The sequence below is a fragment of the Rhineura floridana genome, chromosome 16, assembly GCF_030035675.1.
Source record: "Rhineura floridana isolate rRhiFlo1 chromosome 16, rRhiFlo1.hap2, whole genome shotgun sequence".
NCBI lineage: Eukaryota > Metazoa > Chordata > Lepidosauria > Squamata > Rhineuridae > Rhineura > Rhineura floridana.
The window spans coordinates 19336190-19359203 of record NC_084495.1 but is presented as its reverse complement, the minus strand read 5'-3'; the positions used below and the strand labels follow the sequence as shown (position 1 = coordinate 19359203).

The following is a 23014-nucleotide window of genomic DNA, read 5'->3' as shown; positions in this document are numbered from 1 at the left end:
AACTCCCAAACATGATCCTGTACAGGTCAGACTTGACTTGTTTCGGTTTTTCAGAAATATAAGACTGTGTCATTATTCTGGAGGTGTCTAAATTCATGATTTCAAGAGTAAGGGTTGGGTGCTCCATCCACATTTATGCCCTGCTATACAAACTTTTGAAGATGGGTTCTTCAGGATCTAGACAAAATTAAGACAACAAAGTGATGTCCCTGGAATAACATGAGCTATAGAGAACAATGTATACTAAGAGTTATCCAGAAACTTGTCTATTGTTGTCAAAGAAGCTGATAAGGGGGGGTGCTATAGTTATTTAAGATAGTAATGATTATAAAAATGAGACAATTGTCTGACAGAACACCATATGGTATGTCCAAAAAAATCCTACAAATTGGGGTACATTCCAAGTGGAGAATACAGGTTTTTAATGAACAACAACTTTAGGATACTGGTATTTTACACTTTGCCTAAGATTCACAAAGAGATTAATGACCTCCCCAGGTCATCTTATTATTTTTGGATGTAATTATGTTCTGCCACATTCTCACTATTTCTGGATTTTTAAAAAAAAAACACACGTTTATATCCCTAATTCCATCTTATATACAGAACTCAACAGATTTCATCAGTAAACTAGATTCCATTAAAAGACATTCAACTAGCTAAGGATCCAAGATCTTTCCATATCAGTATACCCCGGGATGAGCCTTAGACATTATACATTTTTTTACATTAGATAGGCGAACAGAGAACACCCTCCTATCCATTTCTGGCAAATCAAGGAGTGGCCATGGGGCATGAGGTAGCAAATCTATGTGGAAATATTTGAAAATGACATTATTTCCCCTGATAATTATTTTTCAAAACAACTGTTGAAATGGTGGAGGTATATTAATGATGTTTTCTTGATTGGAGGGTACCGAGAAACAGCTTAAAAGTTTTTTTGAATGGGTAAACTCTAAGAATGAATATATTCAATTTAACTTCCAATATAATTATGATCATTTTTTTTATTTGACAGTAAGAAATATACAAGGACACCTGAGAACTTCTTTATACAAAACAAACAAAGAAACAAAAAATCCCACAGACAGGATCACCTATTGGGACTTGATAGTTCTTATCCAAAGTCTTTCAGACACAACTAGCACTGTGGATCAGTTCTTAAGACTCAAATGTAACTGTATCACAGAAAGGGACTTAATATCTTAAGTAATCAATTACTTGACATGGGTTATCCTCAAAAAAGTCATTGCCAACAACTTTTAAAAAGCCACACAGGTATCGCAGATTGACCTTATGAAAAAAGGAGTGAAAGGAGCATCAGCGTCTAAATTGCAGTTTAGTGTTTAATCATGTGACTAACAGCATACAAAGTAGGATGAAAAATTCTGAGACATTATTACACGCATTCCTGCTTGCCAGGAAAAAACTGTAATTTCCTTTAAGAGAATGAGAACTATCAAGGATATTCTAATAAGAAGCGAATGCAGGGACCTGAGAAAATCACATTCTTATGTGTTACCAGGAAGAAATGGGCCCAGAGGTCATTTTCTCTGTGGTCATTGTGTTTACTGCAAATATACCTGTAAAGTGACAGAATTTGTGAATCATATCAATAATGAAAGATACATTCTGAAGCACTTCCACCTGTACCACAACATGTGTCATTTACAACAGCCTTTCTCAACCTTTGGGTACCCAGATGGACTACAGTTCCCATAATTCCTGATGATTCGCCATGTTGGCTGGGGCTGATGGGAGTTGTAGTTCAGCAACATCTGAGGACCCAAAGTTTGGGAAAGGCTGACTTTTTACACAATACAATGTAATTGCAAAAAGATGGATATGGTTATAACCTCTAGGATGTTAAAGGAAAGGAAGAACATCTTAGCAAAATCAAAAACAAAAAATTGGGGGCTTCTTTGTTAGCCATTTTATTGAACAAAAACATTATTTAACAGATCTAAAATTCTGGACCCTTGAAGTTCTGTACACACAGATGAAAAAAAGTCTTTATTAAAGACAGGGATGGAACAGATATTGAGAATAAAAACTGACACCTTGTGGTTTAAATGAGGAATTGGATTTGCTTCCACTTTTGTAAAACCAAGAGATTTGTAGATATTCCCTCACATCCTTTTTGCCATGTCATCTCCCAAAGAAAAAAAAAATGAAACTTTTATTTGTATTAACAACACTCGATTATGATTTCTCATAGGGTATAAAATATGGAAGCCTTTAGGCAGTAATTTTAGGCGTTATCAAAGACTGTTTGGCTTGTCAAGAGATCTCTGAGATTTATATTCTTTGCATGAAGTAAAAAGAAATTTATTTTTATTTAACCCTTTTGTAGTATTTTAAGTTCGTTCTTCTTGTGATGTATTGTTCCCTACTTTTTCAGCCCTTGATGAAGGCTTGAAGTTTACACAGCTGAAATGCACTGGGTTCTTTGATCAACTACACTATTTACAGCATCTTTTTATTTTTTTCACTCTTTTTTGTTACTAACACAGAGATCAGGTTTCCCTAGCTGGTTAATGGGTCTCCTTCTTCAGCTTTGCATGACCAAGGCCAATCCTAGCAACAATCCTATTCATCAGAAAAAGAGATCTGACTCTAGTCGTATCTTGGCCTGCATCATGTGGAGCTGTTTTCCTCCTTCCTGAAAAAAACACTCCTACTAGGCCAGCTGGCTGAAACAGACTGCTAATCCCCATTTTGCAGATGGTACTTCACCAACAGGAAATGGATTTGGCTGAAATCTTGACAAGCTCTCTGGTGGAAATCTGCGAATACATGAGGTGGCTCAAGACATAGAGGATCTTCTACCACCTGCTATTAAAAAATATTTTAAAAATATTAGTTGACTCCAAAATACATGATGGTAAATGCACAGAAATAAAAACACCCCCCAAAATCAATTTTCTAGACACTGTTTGAACTGAGGACCTGGGCAAGCAGTCTGCATCCAAAAAGTGCTACACCATGCAATCATTAGCAACTAGTGTTGCCACAAATCCAATGTGGGTAGGAAGCAGGAAGTTTACGTTCAGGTCAGGGACAGAAAAAGCAGATCTTTGGCTGCTACTCGAGGGGCTCGTGCAATGGCAGATAATGGCTTCCTGTGTCACCATAAGCAGCAGCCCTTGATGTTTCTACTTAGCCCTGGCCAAGAGCTGTGACAACAGCAGAAGATACCCCATCATGCTGGTCAGATTCATGCAAAGGCACTCCTGGTGAATGGCTTACATTCATGTCTCATTGGCACATATCCGGAATCCTTTGTTCCTAGCCAAAAACAAAAAGGGGAAAAAAGGTTTTTTGTAGGTTGCAGTGAGGTTTCCACAAGAGTGCCCACTGCACACAGTTTCTTCACTCAAGACATTCACTTCAGTTCTAGCAGAAGTGTCCTGTGCACTTTTCCAAGTAGGGACCTGGTATATAGGCAGAAAGGCCTGTAGCTCCAAAACACAACTAATTCTTGCTCAGCCAGCAGAGAGATTCTCAACTCGAGAAGCACAGAGGTCAGTGAGGTTGGTTTATTGTGGGTTATTTTTTTTTAACTTTCTTGAGGTATTTTCCAGAATAGGATTCAGCAGCTTCAGGCCTTCCAAACAGCAGTGCAGATAGTTAACTTTAGATGCTGGACTTAACAGTCTTACAAGGAGCCAGTACTTTTTTGTGACAGTAATCACTGGTGTGGTGTAGTGGTTAAGGTGTTGGACTATGACCTGGGAGACCAGGGTTCGAATCCCCACATAGCCATGAAGCTCACTGGGTGACCTTGGGCCACTCACTGCCTCTCAGTCTCATGAAAACCTATTCATAGGGTAGCCATAAGTCGGAATCGACTTGAAGGCAGTACATTTTCATTTTTTAATCACGGGAACAGTGTACGGTCACCCCTTTTGCTGCCCATGGCAGCCATTTTGTGCTAGTTGTCAAGATATGAGCACCGGCACCTCATTTAAATAAAAAAGGCAACATGGGGAGCAGCCCCTCTTTAGATGGTCACATGTCTTGCTCCACTTGCTTAAAAAAATGTGGTAAGCCAATCTTGCTGCTGTGTCTGGGGGCCTTCCTGCTCATTCTGCTGAGTGGGGCCCCAGACATCTGCCCCAAAGTTCTCCTCTTATGGTGGTGCTGCTGCTTCCAAATCAACTACTTTCCAAATCCTTGTAAAGCGGGAGGCTGTGAAGTGAGTAGGAGCGATTCCTTGGAAGGACAGAGGGGGAGGGGAAAAGAAGGCACAAAGAAAGACATATGCGAGAAAGAAAACATTTGCCTGAATGTAAAGAGGGCCGGTAAGATACCATCAGGAAGACTGGGAGGTGCTATCATGGCAGACAGCCACCTTTCTCAACCTTGCATCCTCAGAAGATGTTGGACTCCAGCTCCCATCAGCCCCAGCCAGAATGGCCAATGGTGAGGAATGATGGGGATTGTAGCCCAACAACTTTTGGGGATCCAAGGTTGAGAAAGGCTGCAATAGAAGACATCCCCCGGACAGTCACTTACCCTTCTGGACAGATAATCTCCTGTGCTATTAAATACGCTGTGTGTGAGTCTGTATTACTCAAGCATGTGCCACTTTTGAGCCTTTCTTAAGAGTGTACTGTGCGGTTTTTCTGTAATACGTTTTGGACACTTGCTGGTTGTCACTGTCCTTGTTGTACAGTTTTATTTTGTTTTGATTTGAAAATCTAGTAAAAATGATTTGTTAAAAAATGAAAGAAAGGCTGCCATAAAGGAAATGGGGAAGGGGAGATTGTGCTGTACACAAATCACACTGTGGAGAGCTGGGAAGGAAGACCCCTCACTGCCATCTTTCAGCTCTAGTTACGCTGCTCTCCTCCCTTGTCTTGCTGTAAAGGTTCCTGGAGCAGCTTTCCCATCAACATAGCGAGTTTAGGAGACTGGAGGAAGCAACCAGGGAGAGGACGGGCTTCCAGAGACCAACCCTTCTTCCCTGTGGAAGCTGATGCTGATCTCTCCCACTGCAGCAGAGCATAGCCCCAGCCCAGAACAAAAGGCAGGGGGGCTGCAGCAAACCGGCCCCAGCATCTCACATAAATTCTTGGGCAAAGCGCAGGGTGCGTCATCTTGGCACAGTGTCACCAAAGGGGCATTGCTGCTTTGGTGAACAGCGAGGCAGCGAGGAGACTGTGCTGCCCGAGGGAGAGAAGATCCTCACTCTGCTGTCAAGGAACAAGCTTGATCTGGGTGTGGCACTGTAAGGCAAAGGAAGGTTCGGGTATCAAAAGAAACACTTCCTGAATTGGAGCTAATGCACTTTTGGAGCTTTTCCTTTCGTACACATTAAGACACTAATCCTTTTATTATCAGTTTGTAGTATAATTTCAGCCTTGTAATTTGGCATGATATAACAGAGGGTTAACAGATTATCTAAATGACTGCCTAATGAATTGCACAAGCGCCACTCCTCTCTGTAACTGACTCTCTAATGAACGGATTAGTTGGTAATTGATTCCTTATCAGACTGGCTAATGAACTCTCTAGTTTAAATTGATTGATTACTTGATTCTCTAATAAATTTCTCAATTGTTATCCTTTTAATCTGTTGATTGATCACCTAATTGATTTAGGAGAGGTGTTTCCCTCCTAATTACTCACCTATTTATTTATTTATCCCCCTTTTCTGGGGGGAGGAATAGCTATTTATTTATTTATATTCTTACTTAGGCATCCCAACTATATTGTTAATGAAAATTTTCAACTAGTGAATTGTAGAATTAATGACATAGGGGTAGGATATCTAGCAAAACTGGAGAAACTAAATTAATGGAATAGTTGTTTAACAAGACAAAAATTACAACTTTTATAGAAAAGATGCCTTCAAAGAAACATAACAGAGGACAGGAGCCTTGAGAGGAAGAAGTTGAGTGAAAAATACAGGAGGCTTTTGTAAAAGAATTGAAATCATTTGAAGAAAGAAATACTCAAGTTCAGGGGGAGAGGGGGAAAAAAGAGAATTGGTTTAGAGGACTTAATAGAAAGTTGGAAGAGTGAGACAAAGCACTGAGAAGAAATACAATATCTGAGAAAGCAGATGGATTAGAGAACAAAGTTGCTAACTTATCAGGAAAGATGTTGGAACATGAGGAAAATTTTTAAAAATTGCAGGAAAATCATGAGGATTGCAGCACATTGTTGAGAGATGTTAAGGCTGTAAATTGAGAGTTGGAAGTAGAAAATCCTAGATAATTATATATGGATGGATAAACAGCCCGGAACTGATAATAAGACAATGCAATCCCCAAAAGAGCTGGGAGGCTTAGACGTTCCTAATTTAAGAACTTATTATGAAGCAGCCCAATTAACTTGGTTGAGATTATGGGTTTACTGGGAGGAGAATGAGGATTTATACAATCTGGAGCAACTGTTTGTTGCACCCCCACTAGTCTCCCTGATGTGGACTCCTAGGAGGGACAGAGGTTTGTCTTTGTAGCATAATACCACTTCAGGTATTAAAAACTTGGGGCAGATATAAATCCACACTTAGCTCAAATACTGGTAAAACTGAATCGCTTACTAGACATCACAGAGCTATTAGAATCTTGCATTAAACCGATTTCAGGGGATGGGGAGAAGAATGATATGATCCAGTTGGGAGATTTGATACAGAATTGGAAGACACTAACACGCCAAGAAATTGGCTTAAGAACAGGTGGCTGGCAGCCATTCTGGTTTCAATATACACAAGTTAGATTTTTTTTAGTTGAACTGCTGGGTCCTACATTAATGTTAGGGCATAAGACAGTTTAAGAAAAGAATATATGTAAGAAAAAAGGGTTGTTGGCAGAGAACTATAGCATTTTGACAAATCTGAACACTAAGGATCTTGCCTCCAGGATAAGATGGGAAAGAGAACTGGGCTGGCCTATCCCATTTTAAAAGTGGATTATGATCTGGAAACAGGTCAATAAGATCTCTCTTAGCCAAGCTCAATGCAAAATATTATTGAGACAGTATTTGACTCTTGCCAGACTAAATAAAATCTATTCGACTAACCATTTGAAGTGCTGGAAACGTAATGCACCAAATGCTAACTTTAAATATATGGGATGGGATTACCCAATTGCTGTGGACTACTGGAGGCTAATTGCTCAAACAATCCCAAGTTTAGTTAGATCTAGGATAAGATCAAACCTAATGTTAGTAATTTTTAATATAATTGAGGATGATATTGCTCAGAATATGAACTTCCTTGTATATATAATTATCATGGCGGTGAAGATTGTTTGGGCAAGGAAATGGAAATGGGAATTTCTGATGAAGTGTTTGGAGCTAGCAGTGATGAATAAATGAACAGAGCTAGGCAGAAGAAGAGAGGGGAGGATTGGAGCCAACGATTATGCAGAAAGATGGAATTGTGTTTTGGACTTTTGGAACTTTCAGCATGGGAATGCAAGACAGGAAACGTATTTGTTTATGACACTGCTTGGCTAAGATGTAATGTGCCATTATTTGTGGAGAATATCCTTTGAATATTTTTTTTTTATATATATATACATAATATATATTAAACAATTTTAAAAAATAGGAAGAGCCCTGCTGGATCAAGCCAGTGGCCCATCTAGTCCAGCATCCTGCTCTCACAGTGGCCAGCTAGATGCCTATGAGAAGCCCCCAAGCAGGACGTGAGCACAAGAGCACTCTCCCCTCCTACAGTTTCCAGGAACTGGTATTCAGAAGCAAACTGTCTCCAGCAGTGGAGGTAGAACATAACCACCAGGGTTAGTAGCAGGCAGTGGAGAGAAAAGATGCGGCGAACTCTAAAACCTTCCACCACCAGGCACTTCTGTATTTTCAGAAGTGTTTGAAGACGAAGTGGGGGGAAGAGTCCTCCTCTCCCCCATTTCCAAGCACATCCACTTGTGCCACAGTCAGTAAAACTTGTGTACAGAATGCCAGATAACCAAGGCTGGTTTTATTGATTGCTTTCAAATAGCAAAAGGCACAAGGATCTGGCACCTGGAGTGTTGTTGCAGCCCCATACATGCCTCCCAATTTCTTCCCGCACAAGCTGAGCCAATTGGTTGTGCTTCTGAAGCCAAAGGGAGCCAGACAATCAGGGAGCACAGAACAGAGAGAGGAAAAGGCAATAAACTGCATGGGATGGCTCACAATCAAGTAATCCTGTGGGGACTTCTTGCGAGCAGAAGGTCAAGTCTGTGAGGTATATACAAAACGTTCTCCCCTTCCCAGATCCACAACCCTCAAACCTCCAGAAATTCAGGGCACATTAGGCTTGTAGCCCGAGGAAGCGGGCTGTGTTCAGCACGTCGTCTCTCGTCAGGTAGCAGCCACAGAGCTGGCGGTAACCGGTGAAAGACTCTCTGCCATGCAGAACACGCCAGTTGTCCACAAACAGGGCCTGCAGAGAGAATGACCAGGGTGGTGGTGGGGGTAAGAACTGTGTCCATATCGCAAGGCTCTTCAAGTATTGGTTATGCCATTGGTCTCTGGTAGGTGATCTTAGCAGGGATAGACATCTAGCCCCCTCCCCCATTTATATGGGAATGAGAGGCAAATTTAGGAATCTGCTTTATACCAGGTCAGATTATTTTGCCCAGTGACTGGCTCTCAGGGTCTCAGGCAGAGAGGGGTTTTTTCCACTAGTATGTGATCACTGTAACTGGAGATGCCAAACACTGGTGGTCTGGGATAGAGAGGAGTGTGTGTGCCTATGTACAAAAATCTGTACAGCCATGATGAGGGCACATAGTACAGTAGGGGTGGGGAAATGGATCCAGCCAGTGGGCTGGCTCTTTACCTCCTCCACTTTACACAGACCAACTTTGACAGGTGGGTGGGATTACCTGCCTGTCAATCACCTAGCATCGTTATGACACCAAGTGATAACTTTTAAAGAGATTCCCTCTCAGCCCCTATCAGCTGATCACAGTGTTGTGCCAACAGCAGCCCCCGTCAGCTGATTGATGCTGAGAGCAGTCCCAAAGGCCGGAAGAGGGAGCTCCTGATGGGGAACTCCCTAACACAGCCAATCCCAGTCACATCTTTACCTTTAATATCTATGAAATGTTAGTATTGCAAGTGTCCCCACCAAAGCCATATGCCAACCTGTTCCCCATTGACTTTACCTTGCCTGGCTTCAGCTTGACCCAGAGCTCATTCTCTGGCCTCCTTAGCTCAGTGGTGAGAGTGCGGTGTGCAGTATACCAGCGGTGCACAGTGTCATAAGGCACTGTGTTTATGACGGCTCGGTCATAGTTGTTGTATCTGAGAGAACGCAGCAGAAGAAACATCCTCAGTGTGCATCTGCTTAAGTTAATAGTGGCAATTCTTACAATGGGAAACAAAAAAGCCCCAAGGGCCTCTGTGCCATGGGCAGAACCACTAGAGCCGCTGTTGTTGAACTCCAACTCCCATCAGCCCCTGCCAGCATGGCCGTTCCTATGCATGCATAGAGGCATAAATCGGACCCTGGATTTTCATAAGAACTAGGGGAGGGACAAAGAATGGTATCTGCCCATTGTTTTCCCAGGATAAAGTGTGCAAAGCCACTGATTGTGTCCAAATGTACATCTTTAATAGCTTCCCCAATGAAAAATCTGAATCTTTTAAAGCAAACATGAATTCTTTTTAAAAATTATATTATATTATTAATTTTATATCCTGCCCTTCCTCCCAGAAGGAGCCCAAGGGTGGCAAAACACTAAAAACATCTATAAAAATGTCTTAAAAACAAAACATCTTAAAAAAACATTTACATCTTTAAAAACAATTCCAACACAGATGCAGATTGGGATAAGGTCTCTACTTAAAAGGCTTGTTGAATGAGGAAGGTCTTAAGCAGGCATTGAGATGGCACCTGTCTAATATTTAAGGGGAGGGAATTTCAAAAGGTAGGTGCCACCACACTAAAGGCCCACTTCCTATGTTGTGCGGACCTCCTGATGAGATGGTATCTGCAGGATGCCCTCATCTGCACAGTACAGTGAGTGACTGAGTATATAAGGGGTAAGACAATCTTGCGGTCATTGTATTCTCAAGACACTCACATGGAAGCTGGAAGGGAATTCTGCAGCGGAAATGTGACCCTGACTGGTTAGATTCCATAATAAAATTCTAACTATGTTATCACTAAGGGATTCACAATTCGGCATCACCTGAGCTGTCTAATGAGAAGCACCACGCTGGGGGGATACAGAATGAGACTAGGACTGTGAATTTCTTGGACCAAATCCCTGCTCAGCTCTGAATTTGGGCCAGTTAACAAGTTCTCTCTCAGCTCAACCTAAGAGACATGTCACAGAGACATTGGGAGGAAGAACTACTGTGCACGTGCATGCATGAGGGATGGTGAGCTATGAGCCTGATTCCCCAGCTTGTCGGAAGAAAGGCAGGATGTTAAAAATGTAACAAAAATAAATATTACATATATGCCAAATCCAAGAGAGAAAAAGAGATGCAACAGAAATATTTTTCCTTACAAGCAAAACTTGGGCAAACATTTTATCACACCTCGGTTCAAGTTTGGTATGGCTGCCAGAGGCCACAGAAAACAGCTCAAGGTGTCAGATCTGGGCTGATAGTTGACCCATCCCCGTCTTACTTATTTTAAAAACATTTTTATACCACCTTTTGGCCTCTAACATGGTTTACAAAGGGGGGGGGAAAGGAAAATTTCACAAAAGCAGTTTAAACAATAACAATATTAAAACACAGCAGAAAAGTTCAAGAAGAGCAAAATTAAAACTTTCCAACTCAAATTAAAAACCATTAAAAGCCACGTTGGAGGGTGGCAAGGGAAATTTTTATACTGTCTGCCACATCAGAGATGGGGCCAGTCTAATCTCACTAGGGAGGGAACTCCATAACTGGTGCACTACCACAGGAGAGGTCATACCCTGCATTTCCACCAACAAAATCTATTTGGTGATGGAATATACAGTCAGATCACAGACCAGAGCTTGGAAAAGTTACTTTTTTGAACTACAATTCCCATCAGCCCAATCCAGTGGCAATGCTGGCTGGGGCTGATAGGAGTTGTAGTTCAAAAAAGTAACTTTTCCAAGCTCTGTCACAGACAGCATGAACACAACCAGCTCTGACTGATGCTGTCATGACCCAGAATCCAGCAGTGACCAAGACACTAAGTCAGAAGCAGCAGAGTCACCTCCTAAGGAGCCAGACTGGGTTCCCAACTCTGAACCTGATGCTGCTGACTACAGGGGCACCAAATTTGGATCAGGGAGCCCTCTGGACCAGATCCCGCAGTACTCAAGCCAAAGCCCTCATGGGTGCCTTCCCCTGAGCTCAGTAGTGCCTCTCAGTGTACCTCCTCAGTTCAACAGCACAGGGAGCACCCCAGGCAGAAGGCCAGGGAATGCAGAAGAAGTGCACAACTGCTGGCCTCAGTGTTGGCCCTTTAAGGTCTGTAGTTATCACAAAGGGTTGAAGCCTAGGATTGGAGGCAGAGACTCAAAAAGCCTCAGTCCAACCATAACATTTGCCAGAGCAAGCTGCTCACTTGGAACTCTCCATAGTCCTGAAACACCAAACATGCCTGCCTTGCTCCATGGGCTACTTGGCCAGACTAGGAGAGGACAGATCACCAGCCTTCTCACCTGATCAAGTAGAGCTCATTGTTCCAAGGGTAGACATTCAACACAGGCCCAACCCCAATCATGTGGTTGTGGCAGCCCCCCACATTCTCAATGTACTCGTGCTTCAGTGGCACCTTGGCGAGGAGCTCAAAGTCGTCCGGGGCTTGCTGGTGCAACTGCTCTGCTGCATAGAAGCCATCCACTAGCAATGTCCGACCACCTGTCCCTTCATGCCGGAGGCAGTGGAACACCTGGATGCTGTGGAGGGCAAGGAAGGTGTCGGTTAGTCAATGGCAAGGACAGCAATTTAAGCTAAAGGAGTAAAAATTGGTAGCGCAGTGGTGCCAAACAGAAGAGAGAGACTAGAAAAGTGCAATGGCTATCAGACAGCCCTGATAGGTCAGGACCAGAGCTTGGAAAAGTTACTTTTTTTGAACTACAACTCCCATCAGCCCAATCCAGTGGCCATGCTGGCTGTGAGTTGTAGTTCAAAAAAGTAACTTTTCCAAGCTCTGGTCAGGACAACTGATTTTCTTAACCTGTCCTTCACAGTGGCCTCGCTCTAAATCAGGAGTGGGGAACTAGATCCGGCCACAGGCCAGATCCTTGTCACCCTCCCACACAAGTGAGAAGGGCCAAAACACTTCTCAAGCACTCAACACCACAATGACATCAGGAGACCCATTTTTGCCTGTGTGGTTTAAATTCAAACCGCATGGGCAAAGACATAGCCCTGCGCTTTGCACATACTGATGATTATCTGATTGTTGGGCTTTGCAGGTAGCACCGATCAGCTGATTGGCAGAGCCTGCAACTCTCCTTTTGGCCCACCTGCATCTTATATGACGTCATGTGTAGGGCGGATGGGCGAGGCTTGGCTGAAACAGTCTGGGGGGGTCTAATTAGGTCTGTGGGCCAGAGGTTCTATATATTACTCTTCACGCAGAGTGGTAAGCGGCGGTAACGCAGCCGAAGCTCTGCTCACGGCCGGAGTTCGATTCCAACGAAAGGAGGAAGTCGAATCTCCGGTAAAAGGGGTTGAGGTCCACTCAGCCTTCCATCCATCCATGGTCGGTAAAATGAGTACCCGGCATACGCTGGGGGGTAAAGAAAGGCCAGGGATGGAACTGGCAATCCCACCCCATATATACAGTCTGCCTAGTAAACGTTGCAAGACGTCACCCTAAGAGTCGGAAACGACTCGCACTACAAGTGCGGGGACACCTTTACCTTTTTACGATGGCTCTTGGCTCATTAAAAGAGCTCTAGTCCTTGGGAGGAAATAAGTAGAAAGCATCCACTCAATTATACAGGAGGAGCTTCAAGTAGAAAGGTACCTGGCTCCCCTCTGCTTTGGCTCCTGGGACATCAGCCCTCAGGTAGCAGCCAAAGGATGACTGAATCTGTGACATCCTGTGTGCAAAGTAGGCACTCTGCCACCAAGCTGCTGTCCTTCCAGTGTGTGTGTATTTCAGCTACACATGCTGGGATTTAACTTCTGCTGCTCCCTCTAGTTCGGAATTGCCTGTTCCGACTCAGGGCTTCAATGGGGACTGAACTTGGGGCCTTATGCATGCAAAACATATGCCGTTGACCTGTAGTTCCTGTCCACTTGTCGTGTAGGGACAGGGTGTGCGTGTGTGAGAGAGAGTCTGTATATATGAATGCATCTGTGCATATGGGAGGGGGCACACAATATGTTTTAAGTATTTTTTATTTTAAATGGTATTGTTTTATGTTTTGATGTTTGCCACCTTGGGCTCCTTTGGGAGGAAGGGCAGGATACAAATTTAATGAACAAATAATATATACTGCTTCTGCTAGTTACTAGAGGAGACAAAGCGCCTACACACAGCACTGAAATCCTCCAGCGTCTGAGATTTCACTAAGTTTTTCTGTATCCCTTTGGAATCTTAAGACCCAGAAGCTTTCTTTTATGCTTTTAACATAATAGATTATACACAGCTGTGAATATAATGGAGCAACCCCTTGCCTTTTCGGCTTGTTTGCTTTTTCTTTTTTTCAGTGAGATTTTAACCTTGGCGTCTCCGCACCACAGACATTCTCCCCAAACCTGATTCCAAGGTCAATGTTTTTAGGGCCTGAAAAGAGTTCAGAGTGCTATTCAAGCAGGCTCAGGCTGTTTGGAATTACCACAGGTTAAAACGCCTCAGATTTCTCTCTACCAGAGCTCTCTGGGGCATGGCTGTGGTAGGATGATGGCCAGGTTTGGAACTTCACACAAGAGCAAAAGAAAAACATCAGACTGCCATCATCAGTAACGAAGGCAGGGCTGCTTATTTTCCTATTGATGTTCTGAAACACTCTTGAGAAGCTGGAAGAGATAATCGCAGCTGGGAAGTCCCTTAATATCCTGTGGCGGGGAACCTTAGGCCCCCGCCCCAAGATGTTGTTGGACTACAAGCTCCCATCATCCCTGATCACTAGTCATGCTGGCCGGGGCTGATGCGAGTTGTAGTCCAGCAACATCTGGAGGGACACAGGCTCCCCACTGTTGTGTTATACTTTTAACTATGGACAACAATGGACTGCCTTCAAGTTGATCCCAACTTATGGTGATCCTATGAATAGGGTTTTCATGGTAAGCGGTATTCAGAGGTGGTTTACCATTGCCTTCCTCTGAGGCTGAGAGGCAGGGACTGGCCCAAGATCACCCAGTGAGCTTCATGGCTGTGTGGGGATTCGAACCCTGGTCTCCCAGGTTGTAGTCCAACACCTTAACCACTACACCACACTGGCTCTCTACCTTTAACTATACCCCCTTTAAAAAAAGGTCCAGGAAGCAGGTGATGTGGAGGACCTTGGAGGACCCCTCCCAGTTAGAACAGACAGAGCTGAACTTAACGAACAATTAGTCTGATCTGATACATAAGCAGCTTCCTATGCTTTTAATAGGGTGGCTGGGCTCCAGCAGGCAGGTGCGGCCACTGCAGGTGAGCCTGCCTCACCAATCATGGGAGATAACTGTTTTATTGATAATTTTAATGTTTTCTGTAAACCACTTACAGGGTTCTTTACAATCAAGAGGTACATGAATTCTGTTAAACAAACAAATAAAAAAGGCCACTGCTCAGCGGTGGAGTACCTGCTTGGCATGCAGATGGTCCCAGGTTCAGTCCCCGGCATCTCCAGGTTGGGCCAAGGATGTTCCCCTGCCTGAAACCCTGGAGAGTCACGGCCAATCAGTGAAGAGGATACTGAACTGGATGGACCAATGGTCCGACTCAGGAAAAGGCAGCTCCTACGTTCCTACGATCACATGAAGTCACAGGGGGCATGGCAGACTCAAGGGTTAAGCTCCCCACAACCTCCACAGCAGTGCCTGTGCCAAACTAAGCTTGAACGCTGTGGCTGGATGGGTTCCCCAAATCCTCTTAAGGGGACGGGGGGGGGAGTGAGTGAGGCAATCTGGAAAGGGAACAGCCTGCGGTCCAACAGCTGAAAACTGGGCAGGTCAGTTCAATAACTCTACTGTGATCAAACTCCTCTTCCTTCCCACCTTACATACCTGCAGCGATGCATGAAATAGGCATGAGAAAGTAATTAAATCTGAAAAAGGCAGTGGTTTGGGGCAGTAGCGTAGTGGCACTATGAGCCCTCACAGCCATGACCCCTCACAGCCACTTCCCTTTCTAAGATTATACAACTTTCTAAGATGATACAATGAAATGAGCTTTCAGTCTCTTACTTTGTTTGGAGTACTTTCCCTTCGAGATGGATCAATGCAAGTCTCCATGTATTGTCTTTCAGCTAGATCTACTATTTTCTGTGCACGTACATGGGCAAATGTACCAAGATGCTCTAAGAAACTACCTTGGCTGAGTTTCCCTTCTTGGTTGCCATTCTAAAATTACAGGAGAGTGTATTAGCTACTGAGAAGAGTCTTCTCAGTGGCTAATTCAACTCCTGACACTCTGGTTGGCTCCAATGAACAGGAAAGGATCCTGCTGCCAAAAAAGTAAGGGGTCTAAGACCCCCTGGGACCCTGGATTACTACACCCTTGGTTTGGGGGCTCCGGTTGGTGAAGGGCCCAGGTAGATGCTCAACCTCTGATGTCAGGCCTCAGAATAACTTAAACCAATGTGCATCATTTATTTAATTACAGGATCTAAATTCGTTACGCTGAAATGCACAGCCCTGAGAAGGGTTCTGTCACAAAGCAAAGCAGGTATATTTATTGCAAACAAAAGGCAGAACTTTTCTGTTCTTTAAAATTTTGGTGGAGTGTTGGTCAGTCATGTCTGCTGTGCAAATAAAGCTTACAGAGTTTAAACACATAGGCTGCTTTCAGACATCACACCCTCAATCTTTCAGATCACGGTTTGAAGGATTGTGAATGAGCAGCAATCTTAAGCCAATAAGCACCCCACCGTCACCTTAAAAGAAGACTTTCTCGTTTCCTTAAACCATAGTTTGTCATGACATTCAAAGTGGTAAGCCTCTCTGAATGAGGCTTGCAAATCATGTTTTGATCTTGGTTCAAAGGGACTGCTCAGGTCACAGTTTGCCAGTGTAGGTGGCACAGCAAACTGAGGTTTGATAAGCCAGGACATGTTTTATTAAATTAGGCACAGGTGGGGAGGAGAATGCTCAAAGTCAATGCTCCTTCTCAGTCTTCCAAATCATGGTTGGAGAATCAGGAATGTGACATCTGAATGTGGTTAGACACTCCTCTTTACAAATAGCTCAACAAATGGAGCAGCAGATACTGTTGTGTTCTTGAAACTCTGCATGTGTGGACCTGGTCAGTGCCTGGATAGAAGACCATTGGAAGTCCTATGCAAGCTGCTCTAAAGGGGTAGCAGGAATCATCATCATCATCATCAAGCTACTCATTCCCTCAATGCACTTGGACCAAAAAGAGTCAGAAGGGCTGTAGCCCAATGGTAGAGCATCTGCCTTGAATGCAGAAGGTCCCAGATTCAATCTCCAGCATCTCCAGGTAGAGCTGGGAATATCCCCTGCCTAAAACCCTGGAGAGCCACTGCTAGTCAGTGTAGACAATACCAAGCTAGATAGACCACTAGTCTGACTCCGTATAAGGCAGCTCTCTATGTTCCTATGCATCTTTGGCTCAGAGTCAATCTGCATGACAGCTTGAACTCCAAGAGTGTGCCTGTTTTAGGGAAGGGCCATAGCTCAGTGGGAGAGCATCTGCTTTGCATGCAGAAGGTCTCCAGCTCAATCCCTGGCATCTCCAAGTAGGGCTGGGACAGACTCCCTGTCTGAAACCCTGGAGAGCTGCTGCCAGTCAGTGTGAGCAATACTGAGCTGGATGGACTAATGGTCTCACTCAGTATAAGGTAGCTTCCTATGTAAGCAACAGCAATCCAGAAGCAGGGCTTTTGAATAGAAGTTCACATGTTCAGCAGCCTGTTTTCAAGAGCGGATTCATACATTGGCATCACTCAATTACTGGGTCCCTGTTGGATGTTCAGCTACCTTCTACTGACAATACTGTGTTTGGTGTGATATGGTAACAGGGGTCTAGTAAAGGGCCATAGCTCAGTGGCAGAGCATCTGCTTTGCATGCAGAAGGTCACAGGTTCAGTCCCCAGCATCTCCAGGTAGGGCTGGGAGAAGCTCCTGCCTGGAACCCTGGAGAGCCACTGCAAGTTACTGTAGACAGTACTGGGCTAGATGGGCCAATGGTCTGATTCAGTATAAAGGCAGCCTCCTAAGTAGGGCCCATTTGAGTCATGCCAGTTTCCCATCACCTGCCTCTTCGTCAATTGTAACATACCCACAGGGTTCCTGGAAGTAAGTGGTGTCTGTGTGGCGGTCCAAAGCCAGCTTGGTGTAGGCTGTGTCTCCCCGGGAGAAGTCAGAGGTGAAGTACCACATCCTGCCATAGATAGTCTCCCTAGAAAAGGAGAGAGAGAAGACACATCAACCAATATTCCAGATGCAGAATTCTCCAAAACAAATGGTTGATGCCACAACAGGTGGTTTGATGAATATTCCTGTGAAAAGTGACAGGATCCTAGCTCACCACTTCCAGAAATACCTACATACGCTTGCTCAGAAGCAATTCCCACAGAGTTCAAACTTGACCCATGCCTAGAGTTGCACGAATGGAATGTTGGCCAAGTCAAACAAATTACCTCGAAACAGACCACTGGCCCACGTATTCCACAGGAGGGCAACCTGTGTCCCATGGCCCACATCCCATTGCTGAATTCACTGTGCCCCCCTCAGCCTGTCAAACAGCAGGCACATTTACACTGGAAGGAAGGTGTTCTGGGATGAATTTCCCCATGCACCTTCCTTTAAATCACACTCCCCTCATCCCCTACTGGCCACGCTGGCTGGGGCTGGAGACCAGCAACATCCATATAGCCACAAGTCCCCCACCCTTGACATCTACTCTGCCACTGAGCTAGATACTGTTCCTGCTTCAGCTACTCCTCTGAATCCAGCACCGAGTTCTCTTCCAGGGTTAAGACTCTTGCGTGCACATGTTAAACTTGCAGGAGTAGAAATATTTACTAAAACTAGAACAAATCTGGGTGGATTTGAGAAGAAAATAGAAGCCAGTCTTAACAAGCTGAACATGGGAGGAATCTAAAGGAATAATGATCAGACACAGCAGGAAAGAGGACTAGAAGTTCCCAGGCCAAAGGCTCAGGGTACCTCCAGGCTGGGGAGAGAGGCAGCAGGCAGGCACTGGTGCAAATCTCTTCTTCCCTAATCTTCCAGGGCAATCCAGTCAGCCTGACAATTCAGTTTTAATTGGAAATGGGGATGGAGGGAGGAGGAGCACAGAAACTTTCCTTCTGCTTCCCACTGGAGTCCCACTGTTTTGATCTTTTGAGCCCCCAGGGCTACGGCTGTCCTCCTAACCTTTCCAGTCAAAACAGGAAACGTTGATCAGCGTGAACACGAAAAATGTTCCCAGCCTGCTAAAAACTCAGCTCCTCATTCTGTGCTCAGCACTATCAGCTTTCAGAAAGACAAGCAGGGTTGAGGAGCCTCAGGTCTGGGGATCAAATGCAGCCCTCCAGGCCACTTTATTGGGACTCTCCACGGGCCACACCCCTCACCAGTTCTGCTTTGCACCCTCCTTGCATGTTTTTGCCTAGTGCCCTTGAACTCTGAGAAAGACTCTTTGCTTTTCTGGATGGAAGGATAAAGAGACGGGTGAGTGAGAATGTGTAGAAACTAGCCTAGTGTACAAAAGTCAAAATTCACATTTGTTACTGGAATGTCCATCCCCCGCCCCCCGGGAAGGTTGCCCAGGAAGGGATGTGGCCCTTTGGCCTCCAAAAGATCTCCACCCCTGGCTTAAAGAAAAGATGCTTGCTCCTCCTCCTTTTGGGATGGTGGGAGCAGGCGAAAATAAAGCTTTTCCCCAGGTCTGTCCAACAACACAGTGACCCTCATTAGATACCATCAAGGACTTAGAAAAGCCAAAGCAGCCATTTTCTAGGGCAGGAGAGGAGACGGCCCAGCCTACAGAGCCCGGATGCAACTGAAGAAGACAACATTATATAAGGCAAGGACTAAACCATAGCTTAGTGGTACAGCATATGCTTTGTATGCAGACAGTGGTTTGCAGCATAATAAATACACTCACTGTAATGTCACTCTTAATATAATCCAACAGGCTTGTTACAAGTACAAACAATTAAATCAAAACTAGCAAACACCACAAGCAGCATCAATACATACATACAAACAATACTACACCATCTGCAACATTGGAATGAGTGTTGATCTGCATATTTTGTGTTTTTCAGTCATCCAGCACAGGCACCCTGATGAGAGTGTAACTGCCATATATGAAGATAATCTTTGGGGTCATTCTCTTCCTTGGGTTGACATGGGCGATGTGAATGGAGGGCTTGTCTTGATTGGCTGCCGTGTGGATACCTGAACCAGTTGCAAAACTCCTCTCAACAGCAGGGGTAGCCAACGTGATGCCCTCCAGATCAATTTGGACTGCAACACCCATCAACCCTAGTGATCAAGGCCAATGGCCAGGGATTGTTGGAATAGTTTCTTAAGATGCTTTTAAAGCTTTTTTCTTTTTTCAAAGATGCTTTTAAAGATGTTTTGTTTTAATATGTTTTTAGTTTTCATATATTTTAATGTCTGTTTTTATGACATTTTAGAGTGTTCTTAGTGCTTTTGTTTGCCACCCTGGGCTCCTACTGGGAGGAAGGACTGGATATAAATTTAATGATAATGATGATAACAATAATGGGAGTTGTAGTTCAAGAACATGTGGAGGGCGCCACACTAGTGACCCCTGCTCTACAGGATGGCTTCCTGTCTCCTTTTGTTTAATAAGAGGTAATATATTTTACCTCCTGACTTAGTCTCATCAAGGGTATGCTAAAATAATCTTGTAAGCACTCTCTCGCTCTCTCACACACACACTCCTGTATTTTTCTTTGCCTTGTGTTCGTTTCTGGTCCTGCTGATATAGTTTCATTTTTTAAAGAGTGCTCTTCGTTGCACATAAACTTCTTTCTGGACTCTTAGCACAGGGTGTGGTGCTTCTGGTGTCACTGGACTACACCATCCCTGACCATTGGCCATGCTGGCTAGGGCTGATGGGAGTTGGAGACCAGCAACATCTGCAGGGCCACAGGTTCCCCACCCATGCTTTTGAGTCTATTTCCAGCCCTATGAGAAATAGCAAGAGATGGGAAATGCAGCGACTGCACACTCTAGAATCTTATGCTCCTTTTTGATCTCAGAAGAGTTGTATAGTAATGCTCTGACCCAACCCAGACAAGCTTTTGGCTTCTTTCAAATCAGGAGCAGGCCTGTTTATCAAAATACCCACATGGTTACCTTATCAAGCTAATCCTCTCTGCTAAGATCTCAGTGTCTTCTTTAGTTGCAGGGACATTTTCCACAAATGCGATCCCATAGAGCAGGAAGTTCTGCAGGAACTCCTTCAGGCCCTCGTTGGTCTCCAGGAAACTCTGGCAGTCCACGGAGGGCACCTGGGCTTCCTGGTAGATCTGAGCGTTCCAGAGAATACGCGGATGCATGACCTGCTGCTTCTGCCCCTCGTAGCTGTTCTTCAGCAGCCATTCCAGCCCGTACCTGGTCACATGGCCATCTGGCCCTGGTGGGGGTGGCAGCAGACAGACAGGATTAGTGCAAATGTTCTTCAAAAGGCTAAGGACGGACCTGAATAACTGAGAAGCTTTTATGTTCAAAGGGAGAGAGTGAGTCCATTGGCTGATTCTTCCAGCAGCCTTGCATACAACCCTTTGATCTGGTTTGCATCATCAATCTAATCCAGGGCTGGGGGCACCAGTGGCCCTCCAGATATTGTTGGACGTCAACTTCTATCAGCCCCAGCCAGCATGGGATGGATAGGAGATGGGAGACCAGCCACGCTGAGACAGCCCATCTGCACCTTCCATTGAAAGCAGTATCATACCACTTTAAACAGGCATGGCTTCCCCCAAACAATCCTGGGAACTGTAGTTTGTTAAGGGTGCTGAGAGTTTTTAGGGCTACAGTTCCCATAATCCCCTGGAAAGAGGGATCAATTGTTAAAACACTCTGGAAATTGTAGCTCTGCGAGGGGGAATGGGGGGAATCTCCTAACAACTCTCAGCACCTTAACCAACTACAATTCCCAGGATTCTTTGGCTGTGACTGTTAATGAGGTATCATAGTGCTTTAATTGGAAGGTGCAGATGTGGCCCTAAGAATCACTGTCTTCTCTGCGCTGGTCCTGCATTAACTATGCCATATTTTGCTGGCTTGGTTCTATGCCTATTTCTGTTCAACTGGAATTTGTTAGATTGGTTATATATTGAGGCTATTTTGAGTGCATGTTGGGATCTTCTGGGGTTTGTGTTTGTTTTGACTACTGTTTGTTAGCTGCCTTCCGTCTCTTTGGAGAATAAGGCAGGATAGGAAGTCAAACAAACCAACCAAACACAAAACACCAACTGAAAGTGTGGTTTAATAAGTTTTAGCATATGGCCAAAATGACCAAGCTTACTCAATTTGTAATTTTGTACGCTTATGATAAGAATACAGAAGTCCCAGCAAATTAAGTGCAGACAACTTCACTTTCATCTAAAACCAGAGCCAGTTCCTTGATGCCGGGTGGAGGTTTGCAGCCAGAGAGCACTTGTATCTCATGCCCTCCGTTTACAGAAGGGCGTCTTCTCAAAACAACACTTAACCAAAAGAGAAGCTCAGATTTGCTAGTGACGCTTGATCCTGCTGACAGCCTTCTTATAGGCCTCTGGTTGGCCACTGTGAGAACAGGATGCTAGACCAGATGGGCCACTGGCCTGATCCAGCAGGCTGTTCTTAATGCTGTTATACTTTAGGAAAGTGCGACAGAGTTTTCTCCAGGCCTGGAGTGCATCAGACATGCTCCAGGGAGAAATAAATATCTTGGCCACCAGACAAAACAAATGCAGTGACTGACAAGCAGTTGTGTATTATTTTACAAGTATTCTGAGTGCAAAACATTTTCACATGAACCGGAGTTCATAGATGGAGCTGCCAGTTCTTGAAAGCAAAAAATCCTAGCACCCGGAGGAGAGACTTGAGGGGAGGGGTGCAGAGCAATACAGAAGATGTGAAAAGGACCGTCGCTCAGGGGTGAGCAAAAGGTAGATGGGGGATCCACTAGCAGGCCAATGGGTGATCTGCAGTAGACTGCAAGGGTCTCTGACTCCCAATAGATATCAAGCAAAAAATTGTGCTAATTGCTTATCGCTAAGCCTCAGTGTTCCTACCTGCAAAATAGGAACATAGGAACCTTGCTTTACATTGAGTCAGACCATTGGTCCATCTAGCTCAGCACTGCCTACAGTGACTGCTAGAGGCTCTCCCAGATTTCAGACAAGGGTTTTAGCTGGCCCTACCTAGAGATGCCTCCTTGAAAGAAAGGTGGCAAAGAACTGTAATAACAAAAACAGTAGATGACAGCAGGTGAAGAGATGGTGATTCATGCAGAAACAGTATAGACAATTTGCACTGCAAATCCTGAAGGCAGGGGGGAAAATTCCTTCCTTCCTTCCTTGAGAGAGAGAGTCTCCAGTCTAATTTGAAGATTGCCAGTTTCAGAACGGTGGTGGCCCCCTGCAAAACCCCATCTTTTCCTGCTCCCTCCTCCTCCAGACCCAGGAAAGCAAGCTCCATATACTCACAGGTGAGAAAGAGTGTCGTTTCATCCACTCGGACGCTCTTGGGCCTGATGCCCAGATCCACACTGGCCGTGTCCAGGCTGCGCTGGTTGGTCTTGGTGTTGTAGCAGGAAGCTGAGCGGCAGTGATCGCGTAGCCAGATGTAGTTGAAGCGCATGAGGGTGTTCCCATATTTCAGCTCTAGGAAGGCCACACATATCACTTGGTCAAACATAAGCAACAGCAGGGAGGATTTTCCTCCAGTTCACCAGAAGCTGCTA

General features: G+C 44.6%; 1 protein-coding gene across 8 annotated transcripts in view; it reads right to left on the bottom strand.

Annotated features, from left to right (window-relative positions):
* Positions 1–207: 207 nt before the first annotated feature.
* The window catches only part of TMLHE (trimethyllysine hydroxylase, epsilon), a 38166-nt gene continuing 15359 nt past the window's right edge, over positions 208–23014 (bottom strand). For 4 of the 8 annotated variants that reach the window (XM_061598190.1, XM_061598196.1, XM_061598191.1 and 1 more), the window contains 6 exons: positions 22758–22934; positions 20419–20698; positions 17360–17479; positions 11616–11852; positions 9126–9264; positions 5239–8398 (listed from right to left, as the gene is read on the bottom strand). In XM_061598190.1, the coding sequence (XP_061454174.1) occupies positions 8267–8398; positions 9126–9264; positions 11616–11852; positions 17360–17479; positions 20419–20698; positions 22758–22934 (1085 nt within the window). In that variant the 3' untranslated portion in view covers positions 5239–8266. The other 4 variants (XR_009759265.1, XM_061598194.1, XR_009759266.1 and 1 more) reach the window with 4 other exon arrangements.